Below are 13999 nucleotides of genomic sequence, written 5' to 3' on the forward strand. Positions count from 1 at the left end.
GCTAAAGATGGATGACGGTTGCCATTGCTAGCTGCAGTACAAAGGTCTGAAAGCTTCAACAATGAAAATCATAGTACAGGATCCTATCTGGGAAAGTCACATATATAAAGGCAGTCACATCGGGTCCATGAACACAGGCCAAGTATGATGGCACATGGAGTGCTTATGGGAGTCTTGTAAGTACTTCCTGTGCCCCTAGGTTCTCCTTAAGAAAATAAATACCCAAAAACTCTAGATGCCTCTGTATAAAATCTGAAAAACAAGGAAGCATAGGCACAGGGCATTTCATGAGCTCCCCATTATGGATCAGAACAACACAGATCCATAGGGCACATGGCTGTATCCATTGTGGGGAATCGCTCAGGTAGATGCTTTGCAGCAGTGCAGGAAACAGGGACACAGAGACTGGATTACACTCAAGTTCAGCTTTTATTTTCACTTGAGCTGCATAAACTGCCTTTGCAAAGGCATAAACAAACAAAACAAAAGCCTTCTCGGCTGAGAACTAACTAAACATATGAAACTGCTCCCTGACTACACATGAGCCTGGCTGCCAGACTCTCGCTCTGGTAACAACAACGGGAGGCCCAGTACCTGGTTTGTAGGTTCTGTTTGGACAGGTCAGGTCTGTCAGTGTGGTGCCACAGGTCCTAGCACTACACACAGCCTAATATCAGGCCTTGATTAGTCAGCTGACCTCCCTGGTGTGGGTCTTTACCAAACACTAGAGATGAGCAAATATACTTGATCGAATACCTCCGTCGCATAGCTCCCGGCGCCAGGGAAGGTGGGAGGGGCAGTAAAAATTCGAAGCCCCGGAAGTGTTTTTGCAATGGGAGCTATGCGACGGAGGTATTTGATCGAGTATATTCGCTCATCTCTACAAAACACCCTTTAGCTGCCTGGCTGGAACATACCTGTCCTCCCACACCACACCCTTCACTTTCTCACACCATTAAACCAAACGCATCCCAATAAATGCAAGCTGTCTTCCCCATTTCAGAGGTCAGTTGCACATTGCAAGATAGATAAGCTCTAGTACTTCTCTTTGACAGTCTCATAGAGATTAATGGAGTGTCAACTGGAGGGACTCTGGACCCTTTCTTACAATCAGTGGGGGTCCCATGGTTCTATCCAGTGAATGGAACCAATGACGTGTGGGTCTCCCTTTCCAAGGCCCCTATAGCAGCGGCATGGTCTACTTCTATGGTGTATGCACTTTTAGCTGCACGCCATCTATTCTCACAGTAAACAAAATGATACATGCTATACTCCCATTAAAACAACAGTAATACGCAAACATGTACAATAACTTCTCAATGTAAATATGAGGCGACTGAACAACTAGATTGTAAATGTATATACAAACATAGTGATACCCATTGATCGATAAGATATTGTGGTATGCAAAATTAATGAATCATTTCATCGATAGAAGACATGACTAAACAGGTAGATAAAGCCAATATCCATTATCGATTGGAAACTGATGGCATCTATACCTCTGCACTAGTGGGAAGACAATGGCAAAGCTGAAACTGCACTGAACTCAGTGTGCCATCAGCTTTGCTATGGTATATAACACTCCATGCATTAGGGGACATGAGAGAGATAGATAGATAGATAGATAGATAGATAGATAGATAGATAGATAGATAGATAGAGGGAATACACTTGCCCCTTTTTCGATGGTCCCAGTCTGGCACAAGGTCCCTTCGGCGGCAGGAATGCTGTTGGTTACACATCTGTTACTTTTGCTCAGACACCAGAGCTCTCTACACACTTCCTAGGAAAGAAGGCAGAAGCAAGTTGGTCAGAATTATAGATACAAAGTCATTGTTTGCTGTCCATTGGGATAATTTGTGGAACCAAGGACTCAGTATTGTAACATTACTACAATCCGTTTTCCAAGAATAAGCTTTACGACTTCAGGTGGAATGTGAAAACCTCTTGGCTCCTTACAGAACCATTAATAGTAACAAAGTATTCTCTTGTTCTCATCTTGACCGAGTGACCCGTATTTGCCTATGCATGTAACAGCAGTTTCTATTTGCTCAAGACTTAATACCTTATACAAGACACTTTACAAATGTACTTATCTGACCACACATGCAACAATTTCTCCTTTTGCCAAAGGAACAATGACTTCCTCTTCAATGATTGTACATGGTGATGCAATGAATATATTACAGTTCTGGTGGAAATGGATGCAAAGTGTATGTATAGACGCAATAGAGGACGGCCCGAGCTTAGACAACATATGAAGCAAACTATTGCTCGGCACTCGAAAGAAAGATGGGAGTCTTGGGGCAACACGGTGGCTCAGTGGTTAGCACTGCAGTCTTGCAGCGCTGGAGTCCTGGGTTCGAATACCTCCAGGAACAACATCTGCAAGGAGTTTGTATGTTAATCCCGTGTTTGTGTGGGTTTCTTCCCATTCTACAAACACATACTGATAGGGGGAAAAAATGTACATTGTGATCCCTATATGGAGCTCACAATCTACATTAAGAAAAAAAAAAAGAAATATGTAAGTCTTGGTTCTCCAGTGGCAGACATCACAACTTGGGTGAAGCTGCTATCTATATCCCTGCCATCAAATAATACATTGAATACAAGATATCCTACAGTATTAAAAATTGTGCCACCCAAGTAATGTACAGATGGTCCTCCACAACAAAAGCCTGTCTGATATGGCTAATAGATGTGGGCCTTAAAAAGGAATTGTAAAAATTGGTTCTCTAAACCCTTTCGCCCCTATAACTTCCCCATGGTTTATTGTGGGTGCTGTTGAAAAGGCATCCCATTATTATGAGAGTGGTTGTTGAGGGTCTGCACCCCACACACCCATCAATGGAATTTAACAGGAAGCAGACAGCTCCATTATCATTCTAGAGGCCAGAACGGAGTATTGCAGAGCCGTTCTTATTCACTTGAATGCGAGCTAAGCTACAGTGGTCATAGTAGAGTGGGGCCCAATTACCAGCTTTTCTATGGGGCCCCATATTTACTTGTTATGCCCTTGTCTATAGCTTTCTCGTGCTAACTCCCCCATATACATGGGGGCCGAATTCTATCTAACTAAGGGGAGAAAGACACTATCAGAGGAAACTCATTGTCCACCAGCAACTCATCAGGAGGCCCAGCCTAGAGATGATTGGTTGAACCTATAAAAATTCTCAGGTTTGGCCAATACACATCTAATGCGCATGGCAAATTTTACTCAACACTTACACAGATTTTTATTGCTAGTTGTTGTAAATTGTTATTCCTTTAATTATTACTGCGCGGTCATAACTCTCGAGGCGGCAGGCATTGTTGGTGGTCATAAAAAAATGCCTTCAATCTGTTCCGCTGCTCGGAGCCCCTTTTTAGATGCAGGATCTAACCCAATGGTAACATTGACTCTGAATCTTTTCATTTGTTTTACTGTTCGGCAGTTTAATAAAACATGAGAATAATAACAGGCAGTTGACATAAAATATATTATTGCGCAGTATAAATCAAATTGCTTCCTGAAGTTTACGTGATGACTCTTTCAACATCCAGGCAGGAGGCTGAAACAACTTTGAACAAAAAAATGTCTGCCAGGTGTTTAGAAATGCCTTGACAAGACTGACAGGCATTATACACAAATAACGCGCGGCCATGGTACAAACTAGTATACTGCTCATAAAACTATGGGCCCAGCAAAACAGATGAAAATCCGAAAGTTACATGAAAGTGGCAGGGACCATTAACCAATGCAGAACCTGGCAATCTGAACATTGGTCAATTAGAAACAAATGAAAAAAAAAGAAATTCTGGGACAAGTTAATTATAATGCCTGAAGTTTTTCTGCCCCCGGAGGAAATACTCAACTTAGTATGGCCTTTGTTCTACCAGAGAAGTGCTCTCCAACTTATCCTATCAGGAACATCTCTTAACAGCTGTTATCAATAAAGGAGCCTGAAGCTATTGCAGAAAGTCGACCCGCAGAGGTCAACGGAGCAGCAATTTCTCTTTAAAACATAAAAATTATCTGGTAGCCATAGAGGAGAACTTACGTACTGTAAAAAAAAAAAAAAGAAAAAAAAGAAAAAAGTCCACCTAAGAACCTGAAGAATTCAAAGTGATCATTACATATTGTCTCTAGTACATGGGCAGTATAAAAAAAGCTTGTCAGGTTAGACAGTATTCAAAAGGGGCAAAGAGCACATAGCTTATTAAGGTACATGTAAGCTAACTAACATGTTTACAGCATTTAAAGGGGCTCTATCATTGGGAAAGTCCTTTTTAACTAAACATATACTTGCATAGCCTTTCATAGCAGATCCCACTCATTTCAATGGGAGCCAGCATATGAGCGCTCCCCATTGAAATGAATGGGCTGCTTTTTTCTCTATGGGCCCCTTCGCACGGCGTAAGCTCTCGGCTTATTCCGAGCCGTACACACGCTTCTAAACACTTCCCATTCACTTCAATGGGAGCGCTTGTAGAGAAAAAAGCAGCCCATTCATTTCAATGGGGAGCGCTTGTATGCCGGCTCCCATTGAAATGAATGGGATCTGCTTTATACGCGCTGATTCTGAACGTGTTTAAGGGTGAATTGACACGATGTAACGTGGAGCGCAATCTGGCACGTATACACGTGAATGCTCCCATTCATTTCAATGGGAGTTAGGAGCGTATACGCCGCGTTATTTTGCACCCGTGATTTTGCGTGCCAGATCATGCTCCACGTTACATCGTGTGAACGCACCCTAACGTTCAGAATCAGTCAACGTATCCGAAGTGTGAATGCACCTTAAGAGCTATGCAAGTATATGTTTAGTTAAAAATGACTTTTCCCAATGTTAGAGCCCCTTTAAGTACTATCATGGTGTCTATCATAATGATATGTGTATGATAGTACTTAATTGGGCTCTATCATTGGGAAAAGTAATTGTTAACGAAGCACATGCTTGCATAGCCTTTAGAAAGGCTATTCCACACCTACCTTTTGTATGTTAATCGCCTCAGTAGTTTTTGAATGAGCCCGTTTATTCATATGCGAATTAGCCTCCAGCGAGCACCCTGGAAGTCTCAGTGTGCACTGCTCAGGTTTGAGCACTCTCTCTGCTATGTGTGTGAGAGCAGGGAGATGAGACAGCAGCAGCAGCCTTTGCTGTACACACAGGAGAGAGACAGTGCTCGCTGAGACTTCCGAATGCACACTGGAGGGTAATTAGCTATGAATAAAAATGGCCACATTCAAAAACCACTGAGGGGTTTAACATACAAAAGGTATGTGTGGAATAGCCTTTCCAAAGGCTATGCAAGTATATGTTTAGTTCAAAATGACTTTTCCCCAATGATAGAGCCCCTTTAACAAGGAGGTGCGCATACATCATAAATAGACATCACAGGAAAACTAGCTTAGAATAAAAACCCAAATAGCCAACCACAGCTAAAAAGTGCTGTGGGTTTTTTTTCTCCCTGCAGAGTTTAGCACAAAAAAATCTGCAGAGTTTTCCTCTGTGGATTCTGCTCCTATTATAACCATATGGGAAACGCCGCCATTGCCGTAGGTATAATAGGCATGCTGCGATTTAAAAAAAAAAACCGAAATTTTTTTAAATCCATTAGAGGACAATCTGGATGCCTTCCAAATGTATTACGTCATGAATCTATTCCACCTAAATGTGACCATACACATTAGATTACAGTCAGATAAATGTGCCAATTTTGGTGGAAAGAAAAATGAGACATGGTGAATCTTACGTACTTTTTTTTCTCAGGGAACAAAAGTCAATTCCAGAAATATCGAATGAGTCTTTTTTTGACATCCATTGAAGGTGTATGTCTAAATAAGTCGATTTGGTCAACTTGGATGTAATGTGCACAGGTAGATCAATGTATGGATCAGATAAAGAACAATGACTGGGATCTCACAGCTCAGGATATTACAGATGGACACTCTACAGTCCATACTATAGAACCATAGTCGGCTATAGTATGGTTAATGCTATTTGCTCTAATCGTCTGTGACTTTGTCTTATTTGCTCTTAGTCGACAGTCCTGGTGGATTGTCGGTACATTTTCCATTTCCATTTTCTTGGTTATAGTCAATTTCATAGTCTCTTTTTCGTCCTTGTTTGAATGTGGCTCTAGGGACCTTTGGTCAGGCTCCAGGGACCGCTGCTATCAGAGAACTTTGGTTAGCAGATAATAATTTGGGCTGTAACTACAGGGTGTGCTGAGGGTACACTTGGATCCAGGTCTCTCTCCATAGAGCATCATATGAAGAGACACATGTTATAGATTATATAAGATATTTGGGGAACCCTGTTACAGATTCTGCTTTGCCAACCAGAAGCTTCATGCAATGTAGTGTCAGCGCCGCACCTCCCATGAGGCGAGCTGAAGCAAGCGCTTCAGGTGGCGCTATGTTAGGGCCCCAGGCAGGGCGGCATTTTTGCTTCCCTAAGCCAGTCCAGGACAAGGTGTCCTGGACTGGCTTAGCACCGAGCGGTGGTTTGGGGAGGCCACTGGAGCAGCGCTGCTCCAGCAGCCTCCCCTCACGCTCAGGCAGAGAGCAGGTCATCTCCGTGCCTGCTCTCTGCCTGCGAACGGCGCTAAGCCCTGACCCTCCGCGCAGCCACGCCCCCTCCTCGGGGGGGGGGGGGGGGCGGCTTTCTGTAGTTCGCCTCGGGCGGCGAAAGGGGAAGGTTCACCCCTGTGTAGTGTCCCAATAAAAACACTACAAAAGTAGTAGGATGTGTTCCCCTAAATATGTAGCATTGACACTGGTATGAGACCTAGACATGCATTTGTGCCTTTAAGGGAGCAAACCACCAGGGTTGAAGGGTGAGCCATTTTTAGAAACCCTGACTTAGTGACTCCGAGTACAGGAGTTATTAAGCTGCGAAAATTTTCACATACAGTATTTCTGAGAAAGTTCACAGAAGTAGCCACATGTCTGAAGCTTAACAAAAAACAGCTCGAATAGATCAGAAGATGACAGAAATGCGGGCATACAAGATGTAAAAGACTTGTAAATATCACATTATGTCTATGGAATCTCTCATCGCAACACAAGGAAAGCGTTTGTGGGTTTCGGAAACACTGGCATAAACCTGCAAACAAGTTCTTTGCTATGAAGCACATAGGATATATCTACTCTCAATTGGTTCACTAATGCTCAAGGAGGAGGAGGCCTTTAGTCCCATAATTTAATGTTTATGTCCCATAATTTTATTAAGACATGACAATGAAGTGACAATTTTTGCTCTGTACTGGCAACTATATTCATGAACTAGCACATTTGGCACTATGCCCTTGCCAACAGACCCATGATCTCACCATCATCCAGCCAACAATGGGATGAATCCCCCAAAAAAGGACTTTCTGCGCTCTTAGGAGTAATAAATTCCCAAGTCACTTGTGTTATGTGAAAGCCTGTTTATTGGTAAAAGAGGAGACAATGCATTTCAAGGACTATAATCCTCTTCCTTAAGTGCAACAATAGATTACCTAATGGTTGGCTTCTATTCCAGCTAGAGGACAACAGTATATGAGCTTGTATGCCGCTATCCTCTAGCTGGAATACAAGCCCACCATTAGGGAATCTATTGTTGCACTTGAGAAAGAGGATTATAGTCCTCAAAACGCGTTGTGATCCGGTTTCACCAATAATGGGGCTCTGACATAACACAAGTGACCTGGGAATCTATTACTCCTAAGAGCGCGGAAAGTCCTTTTTTTGGGGATTCATCCCATTGTTGGCTGCATTGTGAACGTCCTGGTTTTCCTTGGCGTTGGACATCTCCGCTTTCACCCTCATGCTCTGTGTAACACTTACAGCTGTTGTGACATTCACAACTCATTCAGGAGCAATTTGTGACGGATCTACGCTACTTTGTGCTGCTCAGTTTCTCCCCTTTTAGTATTCACAAGTGCTCACCATCATCCAGTCTGTCTGGGATTACATGAAGAGACAGAAGGATTGGAGCAAGCCTATATCCACAGAAGATCTGTGCTTAGTAGAGATGAGTGAACAGTAAAATGTTCGAGATTCGATATTCGTTTCGAGTAGCCCCTCAATATTCGGCTACTCGAATCGAATATCGAATCCTATTATACTCTATGGGGGGGAAATGCTTGTTTCAGGGGCAACGTTCAACCAAATTATACTTACCAAGTCCACGAGTGAGGGTTGGGCTGGATCCTCCGAGAAGTCTTCTCCGTGCAGCGTCCCCGCGGCGTCTTCCGGCTCTGAATTCACTCTGCCAGGCATTGGGCCTGGGCAGAGCCGACTGTGCATGCTTGCACTACAAGTGGACATGCGCAGTCAGCTCTGCCCAGGACCGATGCCTGGCAGAGTGAATGAAGAGCTGGAAGACGCCGCGGGGAAGCTGCACGGAGAAGACTTCTAAAGGTAGGAGAAGAACCAGCGTTGATTGGCCGACTGTATAGCATTCGGCCAATCAATGCTAGTTCTACATCGAACTTTTCCATTCGAATAGCGAGTGGTACTTGATCGAGTACGAGTATTTCGAATACTGTAGTATTCGATCGCATACCTACTCGATCGAATACTACTCGCTCATCTCTAGTGCTTAGTTCTTCAAGATGGCGGGAACAACCTCCCTGCTTCCCAAACTTATTGTATTCTGGTATGTAAGATGTATGGAGATCACTGCACAGGTTTTAACACCGCCAGGTGCCCCATATCAGCTACCCCACATATTACTGAGGCACTGTAAAGCACCTTCACTAACACAAAGTATAAGACATAGATACCCAAGATGGCACCATATAACACTTCAGGCTCCCATCACAGCACTATGGCACAATGGTATTATATTTCTGCTCTTTAGATGCATATTTTTTATGATATAATGTCATTATACAACTCATGATAGTTATTTTATATTCCTGGATTATAACATTTAATATTTTACTGCATATGGAAATGGGACCTAAAACATATAGATTTTAATATTGTGAATATTTTCTTCTGTGCAGAGCTTGCAAAGTTTAACTCTGACAAAAAGCATAAAATGACCATTCTCTTACTTGTCGGTTATAAAAATCTGATCCTAATCCCTTTATTATTCCAAACCAACCAAAAATCATATTACCAATTAAAAGAGAAACTTTATCTTAATTAAATAGGAACATCTGGAAACCATAAAAGAGGTGGGAAAGGATGTAGACATAGACACATATTGGGAATACACCTAGGAAGCGGGCCTATTGTTCGCCACTAATTACTTATGATAACACATAGGCTTAAAGCATCGGGATAGAAATTAACACATCAAACGCGTCAAGATAGGAAAAAAAATACAAAAAATCATGAATATTTAACGTTTTAATGACATTGAAATTTAATGAGGTTTGAAACGAAGCCAGAAAATGTCAACATCAATTATGGATGTGAATGCCATGTAACTTTAAAGGGGCTCTATCAGCAAAATCATGCTGATAGAGCACCACATATGCATGAATGGCCTTTAAAAAGGCTATTCAGGCACCGCTAAAGTTATATTAAACTACCCCCCAGTTTTAAAATAATACCCTAAAAAAGAATGTGATCTACTTACCCATCGTGCACCATGGGCGGGCATAAAAATGGCCTGGGCGCATGCGCAGTAGCATGCTGCTTCTACTACGGCTACTGCGCAGGTGCCCAGACCATTTTTTTTTTAGCAATGTCAGTTCGTGAGCGCCGGAGGAAGACGGGACCCGAGGACATCGCAGGAAGAGGAGGTGTGGATGAAGAAGATGGCGAACCCTGAATGCCCGCCCACTGTGCACGATGGGAAAGTAGATCACATTCTTTTTTAGGGTATTATTTTAAAACTGGGGAGTAGTTTAATATAACTTTAGCGGTGCCTGAATAGCCTTTTTAAAGGCTATTCACGCATATGTGGGGCTCTATCAGCATGATTTTACTGATAGAGTCCCTTTATCTTTGCAAGATCTGCAGACCGCTACAAAAATGTTAAACGATAACCATACCAACCCATGTCTATAGAAAGTTCTCAAGACAATAAGCTAACTCTAAGTCCACACCTGCTCCCGGTTTCCGTTCTTCGGATCCGCAAAACAGAAACCCAATCCGCTTTGAAAATGGTTACCTGCAAAAACCTGCGGATCCCATAGACTATAATCACCGGTTCCACCCAAAAAATATGCTTGAAGGACTTTACTCTCCACATTTTTCAAGCAGATTTGAGGATGGAATCCCCGAACGTAAATGAAGTTGATCACAATCCAAGCAATTAGAGAAGAGATGACAATTTCTTACCCCATATTTACATTGACGAGATGTTGCTCCATATTGGAATCGACACTGCTCATCTGCATCGTAAACTTGACCTGGAGCCACTGCAGGGTACACAAAGTCACGTTTTGGAGGTTCGTTGTCAAGACATGTTCCCCGGCCTGAACTGGTTAACACAGAACAGAATTAGGACTGACAAACTTGGGTAAAATACTAATCATAGTCAAATCATGGTTATGGAAAGCTACATGAAACCGCTGTGCATACTTGAGAATAAGTGCAGTTTAAGGGTTCAGCCTGTATCACGGGCGCATGCCTTTCACGGGATTTCACCTTCTTATATAGCACTTACAGATTTACATGTCCCAGTATACAACATGATCCAGGTATCATTACTTTGGCCAGTTAATGCTATAATCTAGGTCTAGGTGTCTCAGACACTGAAAGAAAAATTGACCAATAAGACTGGGATACACAGAACATTTCTTGAAGAATTCAGTAACTACATGGTAGGAGATATTGTATGGCCAGTAAAGTATTAAAAGCATCTCATGCTTCAAAATCTCTTGATATATTAGGTAAAAATGAGTTCTCGTGTGTCCCGAGTCAAAGCCAAATGAGTAATGACACCTAATCAGTGTTCTAGTCCCAGTACCAGTTTGGATAAGACAACATAGATCATTTTATCCTTTCACACCCCTGTCAAAAGATTCTGAAACTGGAAAACCCCTAAAGGGGCATTCCCACCACAAGCAAATATTGCCAAAAAAATCTAATAGATGGGGGACCCAACTCAGCTATTAATACAAACTAGTGGAGGGGACATTCAAGGGCAGCTACGTCTATATCCATTCTCCACCTAGATGTGGTGGATGAAAGCCACCTCGCAAGGTGGGATAAGGATTAGAAGTAGGGCTGGGCGATTAATCGAAAAACAACTGAAAACAAACATCAATCTGGATAACCAATGTGATTCTGTTCATGGTTATTTTGGTTCGGTTGTTGCATTATTTAAGAGATGGTACCTGCAGTTTATGCTAAGGGTTCTCTTCAGACCCCAGGATATAAAAAGAAGAGACATAGTGGAGGTGAGCAAACATAACAAATAGTGTCACCTCTCCTGGGCTCCGGCGTAACTCCCCGTTGTCTTCAGGTCAGGAATCGTGAGGCATCAATGATTCCTGACACCAGGCAGAAGACCTGTAGACAGCAGGGAGTCATGCCAGAGCCCAGGAGAGGTGTTTTTTGTTTATTCACCTCCACTGGGCCTCTGATGATTATACTCAGCAATTGCACTTTGCGACTATACTACTAATGGCTCTTGCAACATGATTTAAGTTGTTTAGATGTGATTTTGTTGGTGGTAGACACCCTTTGGGTGCATTCACGCTACGGATACCCTGACTGATTCTGAACGTTAAAACACGTTCAGAATGAGTGCGTATAAAGCAGATCCCATTAATTTCAATGGGAGCAGGCATACGTGCGCTCCCCATTGAAATGAATGGGCTGCTTTTTTCTCTATGAGTCCTCCCATTGAAGTGAATGGGAAGCGCTCGCGTGTACAGCTCGGAATGAGCCGAGCGCTTACACTGTGTGAAGGGGCCCTATATACGAGCCGTACACGCGAATGCTTCCCATTCACTTCAATGGGAGCGCTCATAGAGAAAAAAGCAGCCCATTCATTTCAATGGGGAGCGCTCGTATGCCGGCTCCCATAGAAATGAATGGGATCTGCTTTATACGCGCTGATTCTGAACGTGTTTCAGCGTATCCTCCGTAGTGTGAATGCACCCCTTAAGTGTAAACTCTTTGTCACTGTTGAAGGTTAACCCGTTTCTCATAGATATATTTAAAGACATTTTGATCTTTGTAATTTAGTTTGAAAAAAAAAAAAAAATCACACAAAAATTTACAAAACAACTGCACCAAATTAAAATAATTTTGTAAATCCTCATTTGCTAGCTTGCCTCACGTCTGTTCCAAGAAAACATCCAATAATACACCTACATTGGCACAAACTAAATGCCAAGTCAGAAACATTGCTGAACGGCATCCAAAAGTTGTGGTATGTTTTCCTGTGCCATGTCATTTGTTTACTGCCAAAAAGGTGCAAGTGAGATACACATGTCTAGACTGGGGAAAAGTAGTCTCAACATGGACCACTAAGTCACTTGCTGGAACTAGCTGCCGACCGAGTCTCTGCCCAAATATCTGTTTAAAATAATAATTATGACAAAAATCCCAAAAAAAGATTCCGAGTTTTAAAATCTACTGAATCACAAAATGCTTAGTTCATTCTCGGTCCTAAAAAAAAAAAATGTTTCCACATAAACTTGCGTTTTCTTCCTGATACCTCAACGTCTGCCAAAATAAATCTTACAGAACAAGCTACTTTCAACATTTGAGGATCATCAGCCAGAAAATTAATCAGGCTTTGCCCTACAGTCAACTATATTTTTGGCATAATAATATTTTTTTGTAAAGACAAATTCCCCGAGAACCACATAAGAAATTTTTTATGTAGTGCAAAGACGTAGAACGATCAATCTTTTCATTATATTTGGAAATTTTTGTCTATTGTACTACTCTATATGAAAGTGAAACAAGATGACCATGCTGCGCATTACCCTGTCAGAAAAATCTGTTTCAACTGGAATGTCCGGAAAACAAGACCATTGATTTCATCTGTCATCAAAATGCTCATGTTGCAATCATGTAATAAATGCATTTCGTACTATGTAAAGGTTATTTCCACTAATTTGCTTACGTTGAGATCCTCCGACTCAGGATCACCCTTTATTGGCCAAAGCGAAGAGGCTTTTATAAAAGCAGCTATCACACTGGTGGATCTGACCGGTCCACGAACTACATTGTGGCAATTCAATAGAATGGCCGGTATGTCATACTATACATCCCCTACTTAGGATGATACTGGTCCTCAGTGAAGACATTCAGCTGTGGTAATGTGTCTAATGGTAGGTTACCACTACTGTGTTTAATGTCCATTGCTCTTATCCATCAAAGGATGTTAAAAGCAACCTTGTTACTGATACAGACAGAGCCCCGTCCATCTCCAGCCACAACAACATACATATATAAACATTAGAGATGAGCGAACACTGTTCGGAACAGCCGTTCCGAACAGCACGCTCACAGCACGCTCCCATAGAAATGAATGGAAGCGGCCAGCACGCAGGGGGTTAATTGGCCGGCCGCCGGCAAAGTCTGCGTGCCAGGTGCTTCCATTCATTTCTATGGGAGCGTGCTGTTCGGATCGGCTGATTTGAACAGTGTTCGCTCATCTCTAATAAACATGATGGAGGGGTTCTTCCATCATGTTGGTTACTTTTCTGATAGAAGAAAAAGTTGTGCATGCAAGAATTCAGTTCTTCCATTACAAACGTAAACAGACATGATGGAAGAAAGCTTCCATCTTGCATTTTACATTACAGCGAATGGGGACAGATGCAGATGGAGGGGGCTCAGTCTGAATCCATCAATCTATTATCATTAATGTCTATTGATCTCATGATTGTGACTGTACCCCATTACAGGTGATGCTCCATTGAAAGAATATGTTAATTATCTCTCTTCCAGATTGGAGAACCTACTGTCTAGCGCCGCCTTTTGGTAGTGTTGGACTGGCCCCTCAGAGCAGCAGGGGATTTTCTGGTGGGCCCAGGCTCTAACACAATAATGGTCCTGTAGAATTCACCAAATTTGAGGGCCGTATTTCCTAAGGTT

The 13999-nt window shown here is 42.4% G+C and overlaps 1 protein-coding gene across 2 annotated transcripts in view; it reads right to left on the reverse strand.

Annotated features, from left to right (window-relative positions):
- Positions 1-13999, reverse strand: part of ADAMTS6 (ADAM metallopeptidase with thrombospondin type 1 motif 6) — a 190285-nt gene that overhangs the window by 64679 nt on the left and 111607 nt on the right. For both annotated transcript variants that reach the window (XM_075269810.1, XM_075269809.1), the window contains exons 11-12: positions 10277-10418; positions 1679-1786 (exon numbers count right to left, since the gene is read on the reverse strand). In XM_075269810.1, coding sequence (XP_075125911.1) covers positions 1679-1786; positions 10277-10418 — 250 coding nt within the window. The remainder of the gene's footprint in view (positions 1-1678; positions 1787-10276; positions 10419-13999) is intronic.

This window comes from Leptodactylus fuscus, chromosome 1 (assembly GCF_031893055.1).
Source record: "Leptodactylus fuscus isolate aLepFus1 chromosome 1, aLepFus1.hap2, whole genome shotgun sequence".
NCBI lineage: Eukaryota > Metazoa > Chordata > Amphibia > Anura > Leptodactylidae > Leptodactylus > Leptodactylus fuscus.